Source organism: Pongo abelii, chromosome 2, assembly GCF_028885655.2.
Source record: "Pongo abelii isolate AG06213 chromosome 2, NHGRI_mPonAbe1-v2.0_pri, whole genome shotgun sequence".
Lineage (NCBI taxonomy): Eukaryota > Metazoa > Chordata > Mammalia > Primates > Hominidae > Pongo > Pongo abelii.
The window spans coordinates 139,317,609-139,343,599 of NC_085928.1; the positions used below are offsets into that span (position 1 = coordinate 139,317,609).

The 25,991-nt window shown below is 44.7% G+C and overlaps 3 protein-coding genes and 1 non-coding gene across 25 annotated transcripts in view; 3 read left to right on the forward strand and 1 right to left on the reverse strand.

Moving 5' to 3' along the window:
* Positions 1-6,049, forward strand: part of COLQ (collagen like tail subunit of asymmetric acetylcholinesterase) — a 75,000-nt gene extending 68,951 nt beyond the window's left edge. For 2 of the 3 annotated variants that reach the window (XM_024245291.3, XM_054552572.2), the window contains exon 17: positions 1,061-6,048. In XM_024245291.3, coding sequence (XP_024101059.1) covers positions 1,061-1,130 — 70 coding nt within the window. In that variant the 3' untranslated portion in view covers positions 1,131-6,048. Of the gene's footprint in view, positions 1-1,060 lie in introns of all 3 variants that reach the window. The other variant, XM_054552573.2, reaches the window with a different exon arrangement.
* A 4,106-nt stretch (positions 6,050-10,155) lies between these two features.
* Positions 10,156-25,106, reverse strand: EAF1 (ELL associated factor 1). 2 transcript variants are annotated; one of them, XM_054550179.2, is made up of 6 exons: positions 24,737-25,106; positions 22,613-22,707; positions 20,432-20,568; positions 18,146-18,336; positions 16,105-16,338; positions 10,156-11,046 (listed from the first exon to the last, which is right to left on the reverse strand). In XM_054550179.2, the coding sequence occupies exons 1-6, from the start codon at positions 25,104-25,106 to the stop codon at positions 10,982-10,984; spliced, it is 1,092 nt and encodes a 363-aa protein (XP_054406154.2). In that variant the 3' UTR covers positions 10,156-10,981.
* LOC112132789 (U6 spliceosomal RNA) lies at positions 19,460-19,566 on the forward strand. The gene has a single exon (XR_002914511.1). It is a non-coding gene; the product is annotated as a U6 spliceosomal RNA (small nuclear RNA).
* METTL6 (methyltransferase 6, tRNA N3-cytidine) overlaps positions 25,076-25,991 on the forward strand; it is a 56,333-nt gene continuing 55,417 nt past the window's right edge. For 10 of the 19 annotated variants that reach the window (XR_010139097.1, XM_054550192.2, XM_054550188.2 and 7 more), the window contains exon 1: positions 25,082-25,220. The gene's annotated coding sequence lies outside the window, so the exon portion shown is untranslated. 19 annotated transcript variants of the gene reach the window in all.

A 25,991-nucleotide genomic window follows, 5' to 3' on the forward strand; every position in this document is an offset into this window, starting at 1 on the left:
CCCCAGACTCTAAGCCCATTTAGGCTTGGCCAGGACCCCACTCCATGTATGTGTCTGTGTGCAGTGCCCCTCTCCCTGAAGGAAGGAAGGCCCCTGACAGGCCTCTGCCAGAGAGTTGGCTCTTCATGGCTCCACAGAGACAAATGAATGTACACGATCAGGTATGGAGTACAGGATCGAGTAGAGCCCAGGGCTCCCCCATGCTCACCGTGGTTATGCAGCTATTCCCCAGAAGCCTCAGAGGGACGCTTGTGACTGTGCCAGTGAGGTTTAACACCCTGTCTCGGATGATCATCCGGGCCTACAGAGGTATAAACTGCACTGTCCAATATGGTAGCCCCCATTCACAGGCTGCTGTTCAAATGTAAAGTCATTGTAAGTAAACTTAAAATGCAGTTACTCAGGCCAGGCACTGTGACTCATGCCTGTAATTCCAGCACTTTGGGAGGCCAAGGCGGGCAGGTCACCTGAGGTTGGGAATTCGGCATCACCCTGGCCAACATGGTGAAATCCCGCCTCTACTAAAAATACAAAAATTAGCTGGGCTTGGTGGCACGTGCCTGCAATCCCAGGTACTCGGGAAGCTGAGGCGGGACAATCGCTTGAACCTGGGAGGCGGAGGCTGCAGTGAGCCGAGATCACACCACTGCACTCCAGCCTGGGGGACAGAGCAAAACTCTGTCTCAAAAAAAAAAAAAAAAAAAAATGCAGTTATTCAGTCACAGTAACTATATTTCAAGAGCTCAATAGCCACATCTGGCCAGTGGCTTCACAGACACAGGACATTTTTGTTGGTAGGGTGCATTGTAGCAAGGGGGATTCCCTCATAGATGCTGTGCTAAGAGCAGGGCGACCACCTCCTTCCACCCAGGCCCCTAGCTAGAGCTCAAGGCAAAAATCCCAGAGACGTGATTCAACTCCCCCAGGCCTCTCACTCCAAATGAGAATGGGAAGAGTTTTTATAGAACCATTGGCCCTTGGCCGCTGTTTGATGAGGTTTGACCGGAAGTCACCAGCATATAAGAGGTGGCCTTTTAGAACGTGTCTTTGCCTCCCTCAGGTCATATGGAGACCTGCGATGCACCCAGTACTGCTACATCGACTCCACGCCCTGTCGCTACTTCACCTGAGGGCTGTGAGGAGAAGGTGGGCTGCGCCCCACAGAACTGGCAGCAGCTTCTCCGCCGTCATCAAACTGGCCATGTCCTGGCCCCGTCTCCACCAACCTTTGTGTGACTAAAACAAGGACAAATTCCTGCTACTAAGACATGCTAACTCAGTCTGACTGGAAGAATTTAGGACCACTGCATCCTGTCTTAATCCAAGGTACTGGAAAACCTTCCACATGCCCAACCTGAGACCTGTTCCCCATCACTACCATCCGGCCAAACAACCGGCTACAATGCTCTTCCTCTTCTGGAATGTTGCTGACCCAGGCCGTGGACTTGGCTGAGCACTGTTAGACACACATAGACCTGCAGGCTGTTTTAGTATGTTTTGATCTCTTTGGGGAATCTGGAGTACAGGCCTCTCCGCCCCTGACCACCAAAACGTGCAGGCATTCTCACTCACACTGGGCAGCCGGCTGTCGGGTCTCTCTAGGCCTATGAACAACAAAGCAGGGAAGTGGGCACGTTCTCTTGGGGTGGCTCACAGCTTTGAACCTGCCAAAGGACCCCTCGACTGGCCACAGCCCAGCCCAGCCTGACGTGGATGTGGCTGCCCAGGAGAAGACTTTAACTGTGAAAAAATACTGAGAACCCACCTGACCCAGGCTTGCCCCAAGCAGAGGCTAGAGAAGAGGCTCCTCTTCTCAGTGTTTCCCAAAGGGGTGGCTCTTGTGGTTTCAAAATCTCTGGCACCATCTTGACCTCTTGGCTCCCTCTGCACTTTGCCCCCTGTCTCAAAAATGTCCCTCATGTCCATTTCCTGTCCAGGAGACTCATGAGGACTGTGACCTGCACAAGCCCACACCTGGGCAGGCTGTTGGTGTCTCCTTGGTCCTTAGGCAGATACTCCCCTGGGTCCCCGATCTAGGGCCAGCTGCAGAGGGCTCTCTCTAGGCAGAGCGTTCCTGGCCGGAGCTCTACCTCTTTGCCTCCTGCTGACCCCTGACAGCATCCCGTGGCATTTCTTTCATGTCTGCATATTGCATAGCCTCGTCCTCCTGTGTGCCTGAGCTCCTCCCTTTTCGATAAGATCATTAGTCCTGCATGTCTGTGAGCTGCCTTTCATCACCATTTTTCCTGAGTAGGGCTTAGTTTTATTTTGGAAAGACATCTCCAAGGTGAGGTCCACCCCTACAGCAGACCTCAAGTAGAAATTGCCCAATTTTTACCAGCTGGAGGGACACCCTTGGGTTTTTGTACAAAGCTATTTAATGAGCCCGTGTCTTGGGGACTCAGCAGGCTGGAGCTTGGGGCCTGGCGGACCATCACCTGGTGTCTGTAGGTGGACCCGGTCTCCCACAGGTGACATCAACCTGAGGGTGGTGTCTTTAGAGGCAGGCACATGGGCAGCCCTGTTCCCTTCACCTCTACTGCGAGGCCTGGGGAGATGTTTTCATGCTGCTTCCACCATCACACTGGGGTTTCTGGATGGGAAATAAAAAAATAAAGGCAGTCCATTTCCCCACTGTGGCTCTCTCTTCCGTTGGTGGTGGGGGTGGGGCCAGTGTCTCAGCATTGCCAGATGGAGGGAGGAGTCTAAATTCAAATCTGCTTCCCAAACTCTGTGGAGGGTTCTGGAATGTGGAAGCATTCCACTTCCCTCAGGCACAAGGGAGGAAACAGATCCAGAGATGTCATGAACTTGCCCAAGGTCAAAAAACCCAGTCTTGCTAGGCCAGCCCTGTCCTCAGCCCTAGTTTTAGGACCTTGTTTAGGATGGAATGGAGGTCTAGTACTACTCCTGGACCTGGCAAAGAGAGGCCCTGTCCTGGGTCCCAAGGCTGGAGGGCCGTACCCTGGCCCTCCTCTGGCCATTACCCCCGCAACAGGGCGAGGTGTCCATGTGGCCAAAGTGACATACCCGCTGGAGCTTGCACGCCTCACTCCTAGACCATGCTCCAGGTACCTGGGAAACCACAGTTCCCCACCCAAGTGGTCTTGAGCCTGCTTCCTGGACCTGCAGGCCTCTTGCCCATGTCTGTCCTCCTGAGTGTGACCTGCACACATGCAGGCCTGGGGGTGGCCAGCAAAAAGTTGTTTGTAGGAATTATAGATGGGGCTTGGAATGTGGGCTGGGATTTCCTCATGGACACACATGAGGCCCTTCTTAGTGTGGGATGGGCCAGGGGTAAAAACAGAAGGGGATCTGGCAGGGGGCTGGACCCTCCTCTCCTCTTGCTGCCACAGGACTTTGTGGATTCTAAAATTCCAAATTCAAACCTGTCTTTCCATTCTTAATGAAAGTATCCTTTTTGAGGGAAGCAGATAGAACATATTGAATCGTTTAGTTGGGAGTGGTGGCATGTGCCTATAGTCCCAGCTATTTGGGAAGCTGTGGCAAGAGATCACTTAAGTCCAGGAATTTGTATTCGTCCATTTTCATGTTGCTGACAAAGACGTACTTGAGACTGGGCAATTTACAAAAGAAAGAGGTTTAATTGGACTTACAGTTCCACGTGGCTGGGGAAGCCTCACAATCATGGCAGAAGTCACATCTTACGTGGATGGCAGCAGGGAAAGAGAGAGAATGAGAAAGAGCTTGTGCAGGGGAACTCCTCCTTTTAAAACCGTCAGATCTCATGAGACTTATTCACTAACACGAGAACAGCACGGGAAAGACTTGCTCCCGTGATTCAGTTACCTCCCACCGGGTCCCTCCCACAACATGTGGGAATTCAAAATGAGATTTGGGTGGGGACACAGCCAAACCAGATCAGGTGGCATGTGCCTGTAGTCCCAGCTACTTGGGAGGCTGTGGAGAGAGGATCACTTGAGTCCAGGAACTCAAGGCCAGCCTGGGCAACACAGTAAGACCGTCCCCCACTCCGCCACCTCTAAAAAACAAAAAGCAAAACAACAAAAATAGTCTGTTCTTTGATTATAATGTAAATACCTAAACATTTGGCATGTAAGTGTCCATATATGCTCTTTCCTGGACCCTGAAATATTAGGGATGGGCCTGTCTCAAGCTATTTCAAGGGACGGTTCTGAAAGGCTGAGGACATGAAAGGATTCAAAGTCACATGTTTTAAGAATATGTGTAATAGTAGTAATTCTGGCCCTTTGGCATTTTGAAATTGAAAGATGAGAGATCGGGGAAGGTGGGCAGCTCCCAGCCCTTCCCTGAAATCCTAACTATGATGTAGGGAGCTGGTTCCCCATGAACAAAAGTGGGTGTGCTGCCCAGGGAGCCACAGAATTGGTATCCAAGAGCTCATCTATGCCAAGTAAATGTTTCCTGAGATAATCTGCTGGTCCTGGAGGAAGTTGGGGTGCTACCATGAATGTGGAGGGAAGAACACTGAACAGGGGGTACAGGTACCTGGATTCAGACTGGGTTCATCACTTCTCATGGTCTCAATTTCCTCACCTGAAAAAGACTTTCAATAAGGGCTGATTTTTCTTCCAACTCTAACAGATTGTGGGTGTGGCGCCTGCCCTTCAGCTCTGACAGAACATACCCTAGGAGCAGGAATGGATTCCCTTAGCTGCTCCTGAGGCTGTCACATGGGGTGGCTTAGAATAAGAGAGGGTCTCAGAGATGCAGTTGGTCACCAAAGAAGGCTATGCCAGTCCATATGCTTTTGTTGGCAAGAACAGAAAATCCAATCTGAATACCACATATTTATTGGTTCATATAACTTTAAAAGTCCACTGGGGTGGGGTGATCAGGCATGATTCAATCAAGGTCCCCACTCTATACCTCTACTATCCTCTCAACTATTTGAACCTTTCCATTAATTTGATCCTTAGGATGGATCCTTAGGGTGTTGACTGCTGCAGTTTCAAGCTTACATCTGCACCCTGCAAAATCCAGAGGAAGAGACAATGCCTGTTCCAGTGGCTCTCAAGAAATTCTTTTCCAGCCAGGCATGGTGGCTTATGCCTGTAATCCCAGCACTTTGGTAGGCTAAGGTGGGTGAATTGCTTGAGCTGAGGAGTTCGAGATCAGCCTGGATAACATAGCGAAACCCCATCTCTATAAAAAATACAAAAATCATCCAGGTGGAGTGGCGTGCACCTTCAGTCCCAGCTATTTGGGAGGCTGAGGCAGGAGGATCGCTTGGGCCCAGCAGGTTGAGGCAGCAGTGAGCCATAATCACACCACGGGACTCCAGCCTGGGTGACAGGGTGAGACCCTTTCTCAAAAAAAAGAAAAAAAAGAAAGAAAATTTATTTTCTAGAAGTCCCCAGCAAACCAAGGAGGCAGTGAGCCTCCTTGGTCTGCTTTGGGTCACACGCCTGTTTCTGAACCAATTTCTATTGGTCGGGAGAATGGCACTTGCTGACGAATGAAGGCTGGGTTCCTGAACCCATGGAGACAAAGGTTATAAGAATTTAGGACCACTGCATCCTGTCTTAATCCAAAGTACCGGAAAACCTTCCACATGCCCAACCTGGGAACTGTTCCCCATCACTACCATCCAGCCAAACAATCGGCTACAATGCTCTTCCTCTTCTAGAATGTTGCTGACCCAGGCCATGGGCTTGGCTTAGCACTGTTAGACACATTACTCTTAGCCTATCCCCTGGAGATTCTCCAGAAGCACAGAGGCTACATGGGGATGACTTCTGGACCAAATATTGGGGAGCATGAATTGGGGGAATGGGTACAGGGCACACATAATGTCCATTCCACTGGTTGTCTGGTTTTGCTTCTCCTTTTGGCAGGAATAGGTGCTGAGTTGCTTGAGGCAAACCTTTGGGAAGACTGCTCACACCATACCCAGAAGGCTACTGGTTGATTCTTTTTTTTGTTTTTTTTGAGATGGAGTCTCGCTCTGTTGCCCAGGCTGGAGTGCAGTGGCACAATCTTAGCTCACTGCAACCTCTGCCTCCCAGGTTCAAGTGATTCTCCTGCCTCAGCCTCCTGAGTAGGTGGGATTATAGTAGGCACAAGCCACCATGTCTGGCTAATTTTTGTATTTTTTTTTTTTTTTTGAGACAGAGTCTCGCTCTGTCGCCCAGGCTGGAGTGCAGTGGCGTGATCTCGGCTCACTGCAAGCTCCAACTCCCAGGTTCACGCCATTCTCCTGCCTCAGCCTCCTGAGTAGCTGGGACTACAGGTGCCCGCCACCACACCCGGCTAATTTTTTGTATTTTTAGTAGAGACGGGGTTTCACCATGTTAGCCAGGATGGTCTCAATCTCCTGACCTCGTGATCCGCCCGCCTCGGCCTCCCAAAGTGCTGGGATTACAGGCGTGAGCCACTGCGCCCGGCCTGTACTTTTAGTAGAGATGGGGTTTCATCATGTTGGCCAGGCTGGTCTCGAACTCCTGACCTCAAGTGATCCGCCTGCCTTGGCCTCCCAAAGTGCTGGGATTACAGACAGACGTGAGCCACCGTGCCTGGCCTGCTGATCGAGTCTTTTAATTTTTTTCATTTTTTTTTTGGTAGAGATTGAGTCTCACTATGTTGTCCAGGGTGGTCTCAAACTCTTGGCCTCAAGCGATCTTCCCACCTCCACCTCCCGAAGTACTGGGATTGCAGGCCTGGTTGATTTTGATAGGTCCACTCACAGAGACTGACTTCTCACAGAGTGCCATAGGTCAAGAAAGATGCGGTGTAGTTTGTGAAAAAAGCAGAAGATTGGATTCACACATCTGGATTTGAAGCCTGGCTCTGCCACAAACTCGCTGTTTAATTAACCCGCTTAATTTACTTCACTTCTCTGAGTCTCTGTTTTCTTACCTCTAAATGGGGAATAATAGTACCTTATTTCAAGGTTGTGGTGAATTTTAGTGATAACATGGTTTAAGGCCAGGTGTGGTGGCTCACGCCTGTAATCCCAGCACTTTGAGAGGCCACGGTGGGCAGATCACCTGAGGTCAGGAGTTCAAGATCAGCCTGGCCAATATGGTGAAACACCCAACTCCGCTAAAACTACAAAAATTAGCCAGGTGTAGTGGTGCACACCTGTAATCCCAGCTACTGGGGAGGCTGAAGCATGAGAATCGTTTGAACCTGGGAGTCAGAAGTTGCAGTGAGCTGAGATCGTGCCACTGCACTCCAGCCTGGGTGACAGAGTGAGACTGTCTCAAAAAAAAAAAAAAAAAAGAAACTGTTTAGGAAGTGTTGGATTTTATTTGTTATTGTCATTATTTAGTGGCTCAGGCCAAATCAATCACCTCTTTGGGGATCTAGGGGTATTCACAAAGTTTCACAGTGATTTTTTTCAGGTGGCGGGAGTAACAAAGCAAGGCTAGAGGTGTCATTGGAAAGAAAGCAGTAGTCACTCAAAATAAGGAATGGTTGGCCGGACGCAGTGGCTCTTGCCTGTAATCCCAGCACTTTGGGAGGCCAAGGTGGGTGGATCACCTGAGGTTAGGAGTTCGAGACTAGCCTGGCCAACATGGTGAAACCTCATCTCTACTAAAAATACAAAAAACTTAGCTGGGCATGGTGGCAGGCACCTGTAATCCCAGCTACTTGGGAGGCTGAGGCAGGAGAATCTTTTGAACCTGCGAGGTGGAGATTGTAGTGAGCATCATGCATTGCACTCCAGCCTGGGCAACAGAGCAAGACTCCCTCTCAAGGAAAAAAAAAAAAGGAATGGTTATGACACTTTTCAATTGCAGCAGTGTGGGAGAAATATTCCTCCTGTTAACGTTGTAACTGGCTTTCTGGTGTCGGCTATGACAGTCTGAGGCATGGTAGGGGCACAGAGCTGACTTACTCTCTCTATCCAGACTGATTTTTTTACTCTTTCAGTACTGGACTGGTTTTGATGCTTTCACCAGTAACAGAAGCTCAAGCTGTGCTCAACTGACCCCCAAGGATCCAGCCTGTCTCTGGGATTCTCTAGGCCGTCCCAGAACTCCTACCATGACCAGGGAAGTGTAGGGTTGGGGTTTGGCCCTAGACCTCTTATCTGTCGACCTGCAAAGCCGTTTTAGTAACAGATTTGGAAGCAAAGTAAGGTTTTTGATGGCAGCTTGGTCACCAGCACTTCACTTAGGAACCAGTGCTGGGGAAGCGGGTGGGACAATTTCTGAGTGTCTCCTGGGACAGACACGTAGGCCATCGCTCCGCTAGGGGCATGGAGGGGTATGTGTGGGTCAAATTGCTAAATAATCTCCAAAGCTCATTACAATTAATGGGCCGACCTATTCCCCAATGCCTGCTTTACTGGAATTGTTCGGCCCCATCCTTCCCCCATAGTACAGTGAGCCAATTTAAATTTTCAGTGAAGCAGTTCTTCAGCACTTGTGCGATAATAATCAGCTTACAGGTCAAGGACCTTGGCAATTCACCAAGGAGATTGTTACATTTGAGCAATTCACCATTACAATCCATGGGCCCAGAGGTTCCAGGAGCCTGCTTCCAGCCACCTCCACCAGGATGCCAGGCATGTGAGTGAAGCTAGCTTGGACCCTGCAGTCCAGCCCATCTGCCAGCTAAGTACCACAGTTAAAGCCACAAGATGCTGACCTGCCTAGCCAAGCTCTGTCCCAATTTGTAACCAACAAATTCCATGACATAAAATAGTGATTGTTTTAAACCACCAAGTTCTGGGGAGTAGCTTGGTACTTAGCAACAGGTAACTGGAATAGTGCTCTTGGTAAGAAATGGCAGGAGGGGAGCAAACTATACACAGTGAATGAAGGAGGGAGGGCTGAGCCAAGAGTAGCCATTGGGTGGCTTTTGGTGCCCTCTGCATGAATCATGAATAGAAGTATCTTAACTCTTACTGGAACTTTTGTTTATCTGGCCAGGAACAATGCCAGAATTGGGAGGGGACTTAGAGATCATGTGGCCCAGTGATCTCAAACATGGCAGTCACAGGGCATGTGAATGTAATAGATGGCATTAATAGCCGCAATTCTTCCCACCTCCCTGTATCTACACCCTTTCCAATCTCTTTTTCAACTCCTCCCATCAATTTTGGGGAATGGATTTCCCCACCCCTTCATTCTGAACTTAGCTCTCTAACTTGCTTTGGCCAATGATGTCTTAGCAATTGTGACGGAAGTATTTTGGTTTCTCTCTTACTCTTAACACCTCTCTGCCTTTGCCATGACAACATGCCCAGGCCAGGCTGGTGGAGATGACATGGAGCAGAGCTGTTGCCCCCACTCTGCTGGCCAAAGCCATCCTACATCAGCTGAACCTCAGTCAATTGCCAGGCCTATGAGGGAGCCAATCAAGACCAGAACTGTCCAGCTAAGGCCAGTCTAAAGCCAACTCAGACTTGTGAGCAAAATAAATGCTCATTAGTCATTGAGTTTTGGGATGGTTTCTTACAGAACATTACAGTGGCAATAGTTAACTGAAGATAAAACTCCCTTCAGTGATGGACACCACCACTTCCCCACTGAGATGGTTCAAGTCTAACTCCTGTTGCCATCTGAGGGAACAAGCACATTGCAGAATTAAGTAGCAGAGGTTTTCTAGACTTAACATGTAATTTAATTAAATCCAAATGTATTGAGCACCTATTAGAGACACTACAGCGAATTAAAAAGGAATATGGCCACTGCCTACCTAGAAGTTTATGCTGTCTAGCAGAGGAGCCAAGACCACAGGTAAATATGAGCACTGCTGAAGCAGAAGTGGAGAATGGAAGCAGGAGGTCAGGATCACTTCTAGCCAAATGTCAACTGGGAGTCAGAGGTGTGTGTGGCATAGCATTCCAGGCAGAAGGAATCTGGTAAACTAAAATGACAATAGGATATGTCTAGGGATTCAGTTTAACTGTTGCATGGTTCTCAGACCCAAACTAAGCCTTCCTTTTCAGACCAAGTAAAATGGCCTCAGATGTGATTCAGTTTTGAACTTCATACCTTTTAAAAACTGAAGTTCATCCTTCAGTTTTGAATGTCACACCTTTTAAAAGCTGAGGTATACTTCCTAACGATTATAAACACCAAATTAAAAAGGAATCCATTTAGTTAGCTATTTAGGCTTAAGCACAGAAGGTTCTTAAAAGAACCCTATATTGCTCATTGATTTCTAAAAGAAAATGAAACCCACCAAGACAGGAAATGTATTGCTGACCTTCACTTTTATTTAAATATAGTGATCTTTTAAGAGAATAAACAAAAAATACTTTACACAGCAAATATTTTACATAAATGTAAACATGCATGTCTACTTCATAATTAAGCAAAAAAACTTTTAGGCACAAGATTTTAAAAATAAAGAATGAGACAATGAAACCAAGACTGAAATAACAGAAGTAAAAAAAACTCACATTTCCTAACTCTTCAATTGGTCTTGTCTTCCAACCTATTGGTTAAGGCCTGAGTTTCAGAAATCCCACCTTCCTTGCCAAATAGAAACATCCACTTTGGCTGTATATAACATTATCCACATAACACACTAATTCTCTTTCAAAATAATGTAATAAATATACCATTCACACACACACACACACACACACACACACACACACACACACACCCTGCTGAACCAGCCTCTCAAATAGGAAAATAAGGATTTTGGAATTTTCAAGTTTTCCTACAACCAAAGCACATACACACACATTAACACCTTACATAGGAAAAATGATTCTGCTGCAGAAATAAAATCATTAATGAGTGGCATGATTACAAACCTCTAGTTCATTTGTATTAAGTTTCTTCAATCACAACTTTACTAAAGCTTACTAAGCGCCTCAGACACTTCAGATTTAATTAAGTTTTTCATCTCATCTAAATGACCCACAGTACAGTAGACATTGTACAGCACAAAGAAAAGGCAATTTTAATAATTTTAATAATTCATGACTTCTAAATCATGAAAGTCAGCATGGATACTTTCAGCTGTCTCCAAATGCCTGGAATGTTTTCCTATGTTTATCCTCTGCACTTCACTGGCTGGGTAGTCTTCTCTGCCTTCTACCCCACCAGGCTACAACCATTTGAATGTCCATTCCTGTGGATACCCCAGGGAAGAGATGAGAATGACAGTCCCTGCTTTTTTTTTCCTTTTTCTTTTTGTAGAAACAGGGTCTCGCCATGTTGCCCAGGCTGGTCTCAAACTCCTGGACTCAAGCAATCCTCCCACCTCAGCCTCCCAAAGTGGTGGGATTACAGGCATGAGTCACCACACCCAGCCCAGTACCTGCTTTTAAAGAGCTCATACCAACCAGAGTTCAAGCAAAAAAAAAAAAAGGTCAGTATGTACACACAGGGCACTCCATGTGGGTTGAAAAAAAAGACAAGAGTCCACAAAGATGGTACCCACAGAGCCTCAAAAGTGGGGTTTGGAGGGAGAGAAGGAGAATGAGAGAAGGCACAGAGGCAGGAAGAACAAGTCCGGTTTGGCTGGCAGGAGGGCATCTGTGAGAAGCATCTGTGAAGCCAAATTCTTGATTTCTAAAAAGAAAAGATTCCTTACTCTGGTGGGTTAAGCTGGAGGGCAGAGGGCAGAACCACCAAAGGCTTTCTGCAGAGAACAAAACTGAAGCCGTGCTAGAGAAAAACCATACAGTGTTGGGCAGGACAGATGACAGGACAGAGGGTCTGAAGCTCAGTAAGCTTGACTCACCAAGCCAGTGCCACATGCAAGCATTTCCTATAGAAACACGTCTTGACCCAACATGCCAAAAACCATAGTTCTGTCTACAGGAATCAAGGCTTTCAGAAAAAAGTTGGGGAGGAGAGAAAGAGAGAGAGGCTTAAATAGATATTTTTAGTTCAAGTTCCTGGAACCTGCCCCAGTTTGAGCAAGTTAAGAGCAGTGAAACAATTCCTACATCCAGTAACAATTCAAGTCTCCTGATCATGACCTTGTGAAACCTTCCCTGAGCTGTCATTACCAAGGAATTATAAAGCAATTATCAATCCACTATAAATAACTTCCTACCTGCCATTAAATCCACCAAAATCTCATGATGGGCTGAGAGCCCAGCACAGGGTCCTAGCGTAGACCTATTACCTACACTAGGGTAGATGGTGTGAGCATGCTGCTGGGCAGTGGCTCTCTGGGCTCACTATGATGATGAAACAGTTGACTCTATGAAATTTAACTCTAACGAAAGCCCCTACCACAGACCACCTATTTCCTTTCTAAGTCCAGACTGCTTCCCCTCCACTAGCTGGGGAGGGAGAGGCCATATGAGTGGAGGAACCTGTGGAGGAAAAATTATTATTACTATCTTGATGTCCGCTGAACCAAAGTGGATGGAAATTTCTCAGGACATATTCATCCAAACTACAAAAACAGGTTACTCCATACTGATTACAGGATGATTTATCACACATTCATTAAATATAGAACATTGACTAGCGACCAGTTTCCTCCAACAACAGATCCATTTGGAAATGGCACACTGTAGAAGGCAATCTTGTGACTTTCTTCTAGTTGTATATAAAAAATACAAATCAGTCAGGGAGTCAGGTACAAACAGTGGAACAAAAGCATGAATAGATACGCCTTATCAAAGAATGTGCTCATTTCATATTGCAGAACTTCTATCTAGATTCTGATTTTTAGAAACTTACTGCTGGTTCATTTGTTCAGAGAGGTCTCTTCACACCTCTCTTCCACTCCTACCTCCCCCTGCTAAGATCCACTGACTGAAGAACACTTAGTATGGATCCACATGGAACCAAAAGCCCCAAGTGAATGGAGTCACATGCATCAGCACAGTGGCTACCGGTTTCATCTGCTCACCCAGCCTCATGTATTTAGGGACTAAATTCAAGCTAGAAGCACCCAACACTTTTGTCTTTTGGAATCTAATCAAAGTGCCAATGTACATCTAAAAGTCCCATGTATAGGAATCTCTTGATTCCTACAAATGAGATTCAAGGGAGAGAACAGTGAGGAAAGCCCAGAGAGCGGGCAGGAGACTGGCCACAAGCCAGGTGTGTACTTCCCTTTCTTAGTCTGTAAATGACAGGTTGAGCTCGCAGGACTCCATGGTCCTCACCAGCTGACACTCAAGGACTCCATTCTGTATTCTGAGGTCCATTTCTATCCAGGCTTGTCAGGCTGAGTCAGACAAAACTTCCTTACCACTTTGTGTCAACAATTTAAAGTGGTTTTAACATATTTCTATGATGTAGTTTGAGGTTTTCCCTCTCTCTCCTACCCATCAAAGACTTCATTTCACTGGTACCAACCACTTGGCCAAACTGATGGCTGCTGAGGTTTAAAACTGAATCTCTGGCCTGGTGAAGATATGGCCTTTGAGTAACCTAGACCAGGGCACATTTATCTGTTTTTCATTAACAATGTTAACTAAATAGAAATATAATTCTGTTAGCTCTTCTACAGGTCTACTTAAACTTTGAAAGATGAGATTGTTCAAAAATGACACGAGAAAATCACCCATCACCACTAGGTTAAAGACTTGAATATGTGAGAGCTCCAGAGCCTCAAACTCCTACTACAGTCACTGATCCATAACATTTTCCTCTTGCAATAGACTCCACGCCAAAGTAGCACAGTCTTGCGGCATGTTTGTGCACCAAAAAGTAGATTTCGAAAGATCCAGCACTAGTCATCACTGTCACTGCCAGACTCACTCAACTGCAAGTCATTTCCTATTTAAAAAAAAAAAAAAAAAAAAGTAAAATCGTAGAATCAAACAAAAGTACAGAATATAAAAATGACTTCCTCACAATTTTTTGTTAATTGCCTTGGCTATCACACTACAGTAAAACCTTGTTAATTCAACTTAGGGAAGAAAATCAAATTGGCTCACTGAAACAAAATGGTGCTTTTGGTTATCTACAAAGCACAACAATACTGCATATTAGGGTAGAGCAAAGGAGAAGTAAGCTAGATAACTTTTAAATGGTTTAATAAATAGCAAGAAAATATTTAAAATATGTCTGGGCGCAGTGGCTCACACCTGTAATCCCAGCACTTTGGGAGGCCAAGGCAGGGAGATCATTTGAGGCCAGGAGTTGGAGACCAGCCTGGCCAACATGGCAAAACCTCATCTCTACCAAAAATACAAAAATTAGCCAGGTGTGGTGGGACAAGCTTGTAATCCCAGGTACTTGGGAGGCTGAAGCGGAGAATCGCTTGAACCCGAGAGGTGGAGTTTGCAGTAAGCCGAGATTGCACCACTGCACTCCAGCCTGGGTGATAGAGTGAGACTCCGTCTCAAAGAAAATAAGAAAAAAGAAAAAAAAAAAAGAAAATATTTAAAATAACTGATCACCATTCAGAAGAACTGATCACCTTAAGTTGCTTTATAAAGGCAACTTAAGAAAATATCCAGTAGGCTTCCCATTAAGAAAGGTGAATACTGTTAACACCAGTAATATGCTAATGCAGTATCTGCTCTGGCACACCTCTGTCCAGGATAGTCATGTTATCTTAAATTTCAAATCTGAACTAACGTGCTTTATAAAACCCCAGATTCTTGTTTACTATGCAGAATTTAGAAGAATATAATTACTTAACATTTCAATCTAATACAATAGGAATACATATAACAGAACCCCAGTTGATACCACTTGTAGCAAAAGTGATTTTCTTTATTTCCAAATTGCTAATCTCTAGGCCAGTTCTCCTCAAAGTCTATTCTGAGGACTCTGGGGTCCATGAAACCCTTTCAGGGGGGTCTGATCCTGAGGTCACCCCTTTTCTTAACTACCTACAATGCCAGATTTTCTTCATATACTTCAGTCTCTATGTTAAAGATGGGGCATATAATGGCAATGTCTTGAGATATTTTTGGTTGTCATGGGGCTGGGGAGGTGGGAGGAGACTGGTACTGGCATCTAGTGGGTAGAGGTCAGGGATGCTCTTAAACATCCTACAATGTGCAGGACAACCTCCCACAAAGAAGACTTATCTTGCTCAAACTGCCCATAGTGCTGAGGTTGAGATTATCTCTGCCTGGTCCACAATAGTTGGATTAACTAGATTAACTTCCCCACTGTTGCCTCTAGACCTTCCAACTTCCTCAACGGAAGGTGTACCAAGAGAGAACATTCATCAGGGTTCCAAAGAGAGAAAAGCATAGAAAATTAGCTCTCTGCTCACCTTCAAAACAAATAAATTTTTGTTCTTGTTTTCCTGTTTTACTGTAGTATCAACTGCATTAAAACCCACCGAGGCCGGGCACGGTGGTTCATGCTTTTAATCCCAGCACTTCGGCAGTTGGGAAAATTACTTGTACCCAGGAGGAGTTCAAGACCAGCCTGGGCAAAACAGTGAGACCTTGTCTCTACTGAAAATTTTAAAAATGGCTGGGCATGGTGGCTCATGCCTATAATCTCGGCACTTTGGGAAGTGCCACTGTACTCTAGCCTGGACAACAGATCAAGACTCTGTCTGAAGGAAAAAAAAAAAAAAAAAAGCCACCACACTGGGGACAGCGGATTCTTTTTTATAAAAGTTCAAGATAGGCCAGGCGTGGTGGTTCACACCCATAATCCCAGCATTTTGGGAGGCTGAGGCAGGCAGATCATTTGAGGCCAGGAGGTGGAGACCAGCCTGGTCAACATGGCAAAACCCCATCTCTACTAAAAATACAAAAATTAGCCAGGTGTGGTGGGACATGCTTGTAATTCCAGGTACTTGGGAGGCTGAAGCAGGAGAATCGCTTGAACCCGAGAGGTGGAGGTTGCAGTACACCGAGATTGCACCACTGCACTCCAGCCTGGGCGACAGAGTGAGACTCCGTCTCCAGAAAATAGACCAATGGGCAGAGAGCAATATGGTGGCAGGTAGCTCCCCGAAAGTCTGGTATAAAAGCAAAAACAGCCTATCTGTTCATGTTTTAGTGTTTTCTAGAATTCACAAACATCGGTATGAGCCAGTGGGGAATAGAAATAGAAAGAACAGATTTTTCATCTCATTTCCCTTTTTTACTGTTTAGTAACTCACACCTTTCTGCTCCAAACTATTTTTAACAAGATCCTCTCCTATGCCTTAAACATCTTTAGGTTTGTAAGTTCTGGCACAGGATAAATAGAAGCTGCACCTATGGCCCTCTCTCAGCCAGAAAAGGGAGCACACACTTACTGAGGGTGTTCATGAGCTGGTTGCTTCCTTGTGGCCGGCTGGTTCCATTGGCAACGGCAGGCCTACTGTTGTAGGGCTGCTGGTGTGAAGGCTGCGGAGGAGAGGCTGGGCCATTGTCCTCGCCTCCACTGCTGGAGCTGTCGTCATCACTTCCCGAAGAGCTCTCAGAGTCTGAAGAGCTGCTCCCACTGCTGCTGCTCATCTGTTCAATAATGTCAACTTCAGCCCTCAGCTCTGGAATAAAGGATATGACATGGATCAGCACAGCAGCCCTTTTCAAGGCAGTGTATTGGAGCTTCTATAAATAGTAAATCAGCAAAACCAACAGCAATAAGAAATAATTTAAAACAAAGTCCTGCTTCTCAATACCTTAAAAAATGTACAAACAAAATTACCAAAACAAAAACACAACCTGTTTCCAGAGACACAATGGAAACATTAAATTCACTCAAAATAAATAAAAAGCAAGACTGTTTCAGAATAATGGCTGTTCTGTGTAAGAAATGAATTAAGTCCATTTGCCTTTATCTACTAAAAGAAAAATTATGAATATTATGAACTATGGGATAAAACCATAATTCCCACATAAGAGAAGACAAATATTATGTAAAGTAGTTGAAAAATATTTGACTAGGAGTTGGAAGGTCTGAGTGCTTGTTTTGGATTTACCTCTAACCAGCAGTGACACCCAGGTAGAAGTCAATGAATTTTCCAAGCCACTCTGGAAAAATGAAAGCAAGATAGCCTCTAAGGTCCTTTCCAGCTCTCATGTCCCATAAATAAATGGAGGTTTGCAGGAAGAACCATGGTGACTAAATAAAAATGGTGAAACAATATTCTTCCCTTCACTCTTTACTTATTTGACTGACAGCCATGCCTATCAGGTACTGCATTTTTTACAGATATAAAATATCAATGTTAACTAACCATTTCAAGAAAGGTGCCAGATTTTCCTGTCTAGGCATACCATGTGGCCTTAAATGGCTGTGGCTCCTCTAAGCATAATTGGCAACAACTAACCACTCATGCTCTGATTCCTATTCAACCTAAGTGAAAACTTCCATAACAGCATTCCAGTATCCATGAGGGAAAAAAAAAACAAGGGACAAAACAACTGTACACAGTGCAGAGTGATGTCTGCAGCCGTTCTACAGGGTGGAAAAGGCAAATTTCCCAGGGACAACTCTTTACGTTTCCCTACTATTATTATGGATTTAGTTATTTTATAAAACTTATAAATATGAAATATGACACTTGGCCTCACAACTTCTAAAGAGTCTGGAGGACTAAAACCATTCATCGTGTGAAGGAGAAAGCCAAGGTAAGCTCCTTTGTCTCAGGTTTGCAGTGGAGAGAACCAAACTGGACCTTTAACTCTTTCTAGGCCAGTATCTGTTTCTATTGGTCCTCATGGCCTCTTTCATATTTACACACTTTGTGTTAGCACAGAACATTTGCTTATGGTATTTTAAAAGGCACTTTAATCCTTTTTTTCCCCCAAAAAAGAGATGTTATTGCCCAGGCTGAAGTTCAGTAGCTACCAACAGGCATGATCACAGCACACTGTAGCCTCGAACTCCCAATTTCAAGCGATCCTCCTGCCTCATAGTAGCTGAAACTGCAAGTGTGCAGCACCATGGTCAGCTCCTCCAGCCTCTATACTAATGTAGAGCTCAGAAAGGTTGCCACCTACGCTCAGTTTTCACCTCCAACACCTAGAATCCTTTCTCCGAAGCCTTAGAGGTGTGCCATATGGAACTTTAGATGGAAGTCATGCTTGTTTAAATCCTAGGCCTCTAAGCAGAATGCTACAAAGATAGCCACAAACTCAAGTCACTATTCCAGGACTCACCCTCGTCAAATGAGATAAGTGGCAGAAGCCCCCACCCTCCCCATCTCTGAACAGTGAGCTCTGCAGACATTTTTTTGATGGCATTGAATGCCCCAGCCACCGTATCAATACAGCAGCCATGTGATCTCCACAAGAAAATTCAGCACTCTCCTCCAAGTTGCTATCATGGATCCAGAAAATGTTCTCTACCTCTTTTGATGTCATCCAACTGAGGTTCAGGTGAGGGGTTATCTTTCAAGGGAGAAGTTTTGGGTCCAACTGGAGGCTTCGTTGGAGCTCTGAATGGCATAGGTGGTGGAGGTGGTGGTGGCTGTGACGTCTGTGGAGGACGAGTGGGCTGCTGTTCCATTCGGGCCTGGATTTTACTGCTGCCCTCAGCTCTGAAAGGAGATTAAATTAGCAGGGCAAAAACAGTGGTTCTCAAATTTGTCCAGGTGACTGAAAACTCAGAAGTCTCTGTAGAACCCCATGTTCTTTCCAGACCACTTCAAAATACTGATACTTGTAATTTTAACATGTGAGCTATTCATTCAACATTTGAGTGTCTACTGTAATCCAGTACTATATTATGTATCAGGGATACAGAGATGAATAGAACATTTACTGCCCTCGATGAGCTCAAATGTATAGCAAACAAATGTAGGATACAATGCAACTATGAAAATCCATTTTACTAGTAGAAAATACATTCATGCATCTCTTAACAATGAGGGTAAGTCCTGAGAACTGCATCATGAGGTGATTTCATCATGCAAACAGCAGAATGTACTTACACAAACCAAGATAGCATATAATTTTTTCACATGAAAACCCAAATGTCCCACCACCATTACTGAATATCAATCATTCCCCCTACTTGATCTGCAATGCCAATATCAAGTGCCGTATATCAGGTTTCCACACATTCTCCATTACAATCTTAAGGGACCACTGTCATATATGTAGGTCACTATTGACCAAAACATCATTATGTAGTTATAATCATGAGTGCATGAGTTCCTAAATAAAGTAGCTCTTAAAATATTGCCCAGCTTGAAAATTTTTTCCATTATCTATATATTGCTTGTTCATTTCATCACATGCCAGCTCTTGCTTTCAGACAAGCAGAATTCCATCCCAAGCCTGAGAATATTCTATCAGTTAACAATTTCTTTTGTAAATGGACTAGCCTAGTGCTTCTAAAACTGTTGCTTATGCACAAATCACCTGGTGATCTCTGCAGATTCAGATCTAATAGGTGTTGAGATTCTGCATATCATCTAGGTGATATGATACTGTTAGTTCCCATGTCACACTGAGTAGTAAGGGAATCTACCACAACCATCAGATATTGGAGGAATATCAGTAGCACCTGGTTCACATAGGTAATGAATACAAATAAATAGAGTGGCAGGACAGGAACAAGGACTCTGCAGCACACTCTCTGGGGTAGGTCAAGCTCTCTAACCCTCAGTCTCCGTATCTTTTTTTTTTTTTTTTTTAAAGATAATAATAGCACCTTTCGTACTCACTTTGGCAGCACATATACTAAAATTGGAACGATACACAGAAGATTAGCATGGCCCCTGTGCAAGGATGACACACAAATTCATGAACGATTCCATATTTTTAACAAAAGAGGTAAAAAATAATAATAACACCTTTCTAAAAATTACTTGTTAGATAAAACAATGCATATAAAGCATCTAGCAGAGTGCCTGGGACATGATACCCCCTCAATAAGTGGTACCTATTTTTATTTTCTGTGGAATGAATGAATGAAAAAAAATGGCTTAACGAAGCACAAAAAACATCAGGTTGTGACAATCTTTACAATTTAATTACTGTATTATAATAATTACTGTATTATAAGTGAGCTATGATCATGCCACTGCACTCCAGCCTGGGTGAAAGAGCAAGAGACCTCGACTCTTTAAAAAAAAAAAATACTGTATTATATGGTAACAAATAGAACCACTAGGTTATTTCTATTTATAGAATGAATTTTTATTTTCAAATAAACTCTAACTGGCTTCATTTTAGACATGTAGCAACTGTTGAATTAAACAGTTCACTATATTAAAAAATAGGCAAAGTTTTATTTTGGTATTATAGTAATCTCAAATGTATCTTATAAAAAAATTAATGTTTTCACTCCAGTTAAGTATAGTATATATTACTCCTTCATAATTATAAGTCTATAAGTTATCTTATCCCTTAGGTGGTACTGTAGCAATCATGAGATTAACAAAATAGGCTTAATTATAAAGTATATCCCTTTCCCTAATGGTTCCCATGTTTTAGGTCTTAAAAACATTATGTCTTTTATTGCATTTGAGGAAGACATTTTACTCATTTTGTCTGAGAAGACACAGGTAGAGTTAAGATTATTGATAGAACACTATGAGCAAGCAGATGTTCACAACCTTATAAAAACTGAATAGATAACAGAGGTTTGGAAACATGATATAAACCTGCATCTGGCTATTCACATACCTTGTTTTCTTCACCTGAATGCTGCTACTGAGTTTTTCCAGCACATATTCACCAGTGTCATGATTAATAATAAGCACACAGTCTTTCTGGTAAGGCCGTTTGTTCCCCTTGAACACAGTCATAGGTGGTGTGGATCCCTATTTGCCACAAAAGTATAAGATGATCAAACTAAACATACCAGTTATGAATATCAACTGAATTTATAGATGACTCTACCTGATGAAATCTTTTATCAGAGCTATTCAAAAAGAACAGGTTGAACTGATTTCTATTTTATCTCCTTCTGGTTTCTGAGGCAAAAATAAAGGAGAAATAATATAGCAAGAATTTGTGAATGTGCAATGCGTTCTAAGTAATCAAAAAGGTAGTATAAAAATTTTAATTACTATATACGTTCCAAGAGAGAAAAATTAACCGTTACTTTCATTATACTAAGCAGAGTTATCACTCTGTATAGTAAAACTGTGAGTGATCTCTATTTCTTTGTCATTAGAGAGACCAGGGTTTCCCCTTCTCATGTCAAGCAACCAACAGAGCATTTTCCAAGAGAAGGTCATTATCCTGGTTGGCTCAGAATAAATCAATCATGTCACTCATCTGCCTAAGCCTTTCAATCACTCCTCAGTTGCTCTCAGGCCAAAGGATAAAATCTTTAAACTAGCCACTTGGCCTTGCACTACCGGGCCCTTCCCTGGCTCTCCACCTCACCCTGCAGCATACTCCCCTGCGCATGTGCTTCAGAGCAGAAGGCAACTGGCTTCCCTCAGATCCTCAAGCTCTCTCCTGCCTCCGGGCTTTAACAAGGCTTCTGCCGGCTATATCCTGCCCCCTCTCTTTAAATGACCCAACCTCCAGATCTGCTCACAGGTTACTTCCTTAAGGAAGCCTTCCCTGATTTTGTAGAATAACTGCTATATTTTCTTGTATTTATTTAAACTCCAGACCATAAGCTCCACAAGGGCAAGAAATGTGCTTGTTTTGTTCAAGGTTGTATTCTTCATGCCTAGTAATGGGCCAATATGTGGGAGGCATTTGATTAATATTTGTTGAATATCGTATTTAATGCCTTGCTTAGAATAAAAAACCACTTGGCTCTTTGACTCCTTATTTATATAGTAAAAATATAGAGCTAGAAAGAACTTTAGGGACCATTTATCTAAACCTTTCATTTTACATATGGGAAACTAAGGTCCAAAGGGAGATGACGTAACTTGCCAAAGGTAACAAGTAATCAAACAGCAGTTTGAATGGGCAATTTTTCCTCAGCACAGAGCTTTCCAGATCTCCCTGTCCAGAGACCTTTCATTCTGTCACCAGCTACCGAGAACTTATGTTCCAGGACAGGGGTGTGACATGCAATAACACATGTTCACTAAGAGCATCATGTGACCCTTTGGTGCTTTGTCATTAGTGCTGCCTTGGGCAGGGCTTCACAAAAATCTTTCTCTGTAAGGGTTCTTAATCCAGCTTTCAATTTAGTTCTTCATCCCTAAATCAGCTGAATGTGCCACATCTCTGGCTCCTGCCTGCCTTAACTCCTGGCTTGGTTGCCTCACACTCCTGAGCTCTTGTGGCCATATAATCAGCAGGGCACCTAGGGCTTTTCTGTCTGGAGTTGCTTGGGAGAAAAGCTATATCTAGGTGTCCAGACAGGAACCTTGTCTACTCAGTAGCAGATGGGGGAAAAGGAAGATTGGGGAAAACGACGAATAATCTTTTTTTTTTTGAGAGGGAGTCTCACTCTGTCGCCTAGGCTGGAGTGCAGTGGCGTGATCTTGGTTTATTGCAACCTCTACCTCCCAGGCTCAAGCGATCCTCCCAGCTCCGCCTCCCAAGCAGCTGCAACCACAGACATGCGCCATCACCCCCAGCTAATTTTTTTGTATTTTTGGTACAGACGGGGTTTCACCATGTTGCCCAGGCTGGTCTTTAACTCCTGAACTCAAGCTATCCACCCACTTCCACCTCCCAAAATGCTAGGATTACAAGAATTATTTTTAATCAAGCACCTGCCTAGCATGAAGTCCACCCCACCCCACTCCCCAAAATTCCTTTTTTCCTTATGTTGCCACTTCAGAAATCTAAACATTTTTAAAAGTAGGAAGTTTAAATTGCAATAACATAAAAGACAAAGATTCATTGTGATCTTACATTAAAAAAAAAACAATGAAATAAACTCACAGGGATATGTGGCAGTGTAATTGTGACTTCATCTCCTTTGCCAACTTGAAGCTCTCCTTCACAGGAAGTGTCTATAGATGCTGGTTTAAAATCATCTAAAGGGAAAGGAAAAAAAGCACTTACCCACCAGGTTACTTATAATAAGGGCTTCCTGGGCATCTCCATTTAAGAATTAAAATTATTACTCAGATGAATGGAAAATAAAAATAATTTAGAATTCTTAAAAAACTGTTTCATTATGGAAAACTTCAGATACACAAAAGTAGAGAGAATCATACAATGAGACCTGGTGTACCATTATCCAGTTTCAATTATTACCAACTCAGGGACAATCTTGTTTCATCTACACCTCCACATACTTTTCCTCTGACCCCCTTTTTGATTATTCTAGGGGGAAAAAAGAATTTATAGGCCATTTTATTAAACAAAGATATTCCCTTCTCCCAAGGGAGAGATGAAAATTATCTCATCATCCATAATAAGTTGCTTTTTTAGGGTTGTAAGGATAAAAAGTAACAGCATATGAAACAGATTCTGTGACTGTAAACTCTATATGAAATATGAAAGGCCACAGCATCATCAAAAGCTGATTTCATTCTGCATAGAAACTGTCAAAATTAGGATTTGCCATACTCAAGTTCCATAGCTTTTTTTTTTTTTTTTTTAAATAGTGATGGGGTCTCACTATGCTGCCCAGGCTGGTCTCAAACTCCTGGGCTCAAGCCATCTGCTGACCTCGGCCTCCCAAAGTACTGGGATTATAGTGTCAACCACCACTCTCAGCCAGTTCCACAGCTTTAACCAAGACACTTCGTAGATGTTCATAGCAGACAACAACTGAACTGTATCTCCAGAAGTTATCCTGCTCGTGTTTCTAAACTGCAGTTAGAATACAACATAATAGCCATCTTAATTCCCATTCACACCTGCCTCAAACTGCAGGACAGGTGCACACATGAACTATATGATTTAAATTCCACATTGCCCTTCACCAAAAGAAAACATCAACTTAGTAAACTCTTCAGGAAATGATGTTCTTATCTTATTCCCATCTCTTCTCTCTGAAAGAGCTGGATCTGCTGTCAGTAGGAAGCATAGCAATGGCATGGCAAGTGACTACACAAAGATGGGATTTCATTATCTAAAACGCCCTCTTCACATGTGTTGAGTCACATCTATTAGGTCCCCTGACAAAAACAAGTCTTAACAACAGCGTTAGCGCCACGGAAACCAGAAGTTCATGAATCACGGAGGGATGCTCTGTCAGCCAATTCCTAACTGCCAAACCTTCACCCAGGACATAGGGTGGAAGTGCACTCTCTCAACAGCGTCTATAATCATGTAGAAAAAGGTCCGGCATAATGACTATTTCGACATTCCTTACGCCTGCTCTCTTCTGCTTCCAAACATAGACCAATCTTTAACCTATCCCAGGCTCACGAACTCTGATTTGACTCTTTACCCACAAGGAACTTGGTCTAGAGGAAAAGCCCGGGTGGTATAGGTGACCTCAAAAGACATCCAAGTCAAATGAAGCACAGAAAGGAGATGGAAGAAGACTCTGATGAGGCGCAGAGAGGATGCCAATTCTTTGGCTGTAGAGGGAACAAAGCGCAGTATTTGGGAGTCCAGGACCAAGTCGGAGGAGGAAAACAGGGAAGTGAATGGGTTCTAAGGCAGTGGATGAGGCTCATAACAAACAAGAAGCGTCTTTTAAATGTGGAGAACCCTGATGGGAGCATCGGAAAGGAGGGGAGGGGTTTCGAGGGAGAAGTGGACCCGGATAAGAGGAGGGAGGTTTGCCTTGGGGGACGGAGGTTTGCCTTAGGGGCGAGGTGGGGGGCGGGGAGGGATGGAAATGGAAAGAGGCCAAAGACCTTTGGAACTAGTGTTTGAGACTGTGAGGTAGAAGAATAGTAGGGAGTGACGAAGATTTGGGAGAAATAATCTGGGTAAAAGAAGGGACAAATCGAGGTCCCAAAGGATTTGGGGTTCGAGAGAAAGTAACTGACGCTGGCAGGGGATTCCCTGGAATCTGAAGGGCCAAGGGAAGAAAGGAAGGAGTCAAGGTTGACATGTGGCGGCTGGAGCGGCCGAAGGGAACCGTGGGGAGCGCTGACTTACAACGAATAGTGTGGAAGGAGGCCCGCGGCCGCTTCTCGAAGCTCTCCCCGAGCCTCAGGCAATGCTCCTCACGGTCCAGCAGCGGGTTCGCGGTCCCATTCATGGCCCCGCACCTGCCTCGCACCCAGATCGGCGCTCTCCTGGTGCAGCCGCGATCCGAGCTTCTGGCGCTGGCGTCTGGGAGGACTGTGCTTCCGGGCCACCGCTCTCGAAGGCAAGGAGAGCCGAGCCGGCACCCACCCGGGTCCAGAAGCAAGTTCTCTCCTCTGCGTGGGGGTGGGAGAAGAATCTGAGGAGGCAAGGCCGTGGGACTTCCGGCGTCGGGGAGGAACTTCCGGGTTCCCAGCGGAAGTGGCGGCGGCGCTGCCATGGCAAAATAACTCCTCCCGGATAATCCCAATTCGTGGTCTTCAGAATTGGTTTAGGGTTGTTTCGCGGTTCCTCCCATATTCTGCCTCCGAGGCCCAGTGGGGCCGGCTGTGGGGTGAGTGCGCCTGGCCCTAGCCGTACCCGTGAATTTAGGAACTGATGACGGTGAGCCCTGAGCGTGGCTGACTAGATTAACGCGGGTCGGCTAGCTATCATGGACGTCCTCCTCAGGGTCTAGGGGCCCATGCGGCCTAGTCTATCCTGAGGGTCCTGAGATGGATCCTCGGGACCTCAGCCACGCGTCACTGGGTCTCTTTCTCCACTTTGCCCGGTGATGGCGGTGCGAGGGTCTCAGTCCCTGCAAAGTGACGCCCTCTCTGGTTCCTACAACAGCCTCTTGTGAGTGCGATCAGGAAATGAGCCCACCCAGGCTTAGCTTCATTTCCCCCGAAAAAACGGAGCTCCGACCCTTGGGAAACGGTGACCTCACTTGTATCTGACAATTGACCACCCCACCCGCTTCCAGCTAAGGCCATTGTGGTTTTTAAGTCACCCCTTTCGCGGGCACCGAAAATTGAGGAATATTTTCTTCGCAAGGTTTCCCAGTCACTTCTTGAGAGCGTCCTTTTTCCTAAACTAAATCGATTTATTGTAATTGTTGACTCATCTGGTTTGAATAAAAGTATGGTGCATGAGATAGTCCTGGCCACTGAATGAATGTAAGCCCTCTGAAGGTAGGGACTGTGTCTTTGTCTTCTTTGTGACCTCTCATATAGCGGGGAGGATTTTTTTTTGTACAGTCTGCATCTCATAAACATTTGGTGAATTGAACCTGGCGTCTTGAACTGTAACCACTAACCAGAATCTCATTCTTTTCTCTGCGAAG

Bases quoted from the DNA above. Each gene is read 5' to 3' on its own strand.
- EAF1 (XM_054550179.2), bottom strand. From the start codon at position 25,106: ATGGCAGCGCCGCCGCCACTTCCGCTGGGAACCCGGAAGTTCCTCCCC. The intron at 22,708-24,736 runs GTAAGTCAGCGC...CTTTCCCTTTAG, and splicing joins CTCCTTCCACACTATTCGTT to ATGATTTTAAACCAGCATCT. The intron at 16,339-18,145 runs GTAGAGAACATT...CCTTTATTCCAG, and splicing joins GTTGGATGACATCAAAAGAG to AGCTGAGGGCTGAAGTTGAC.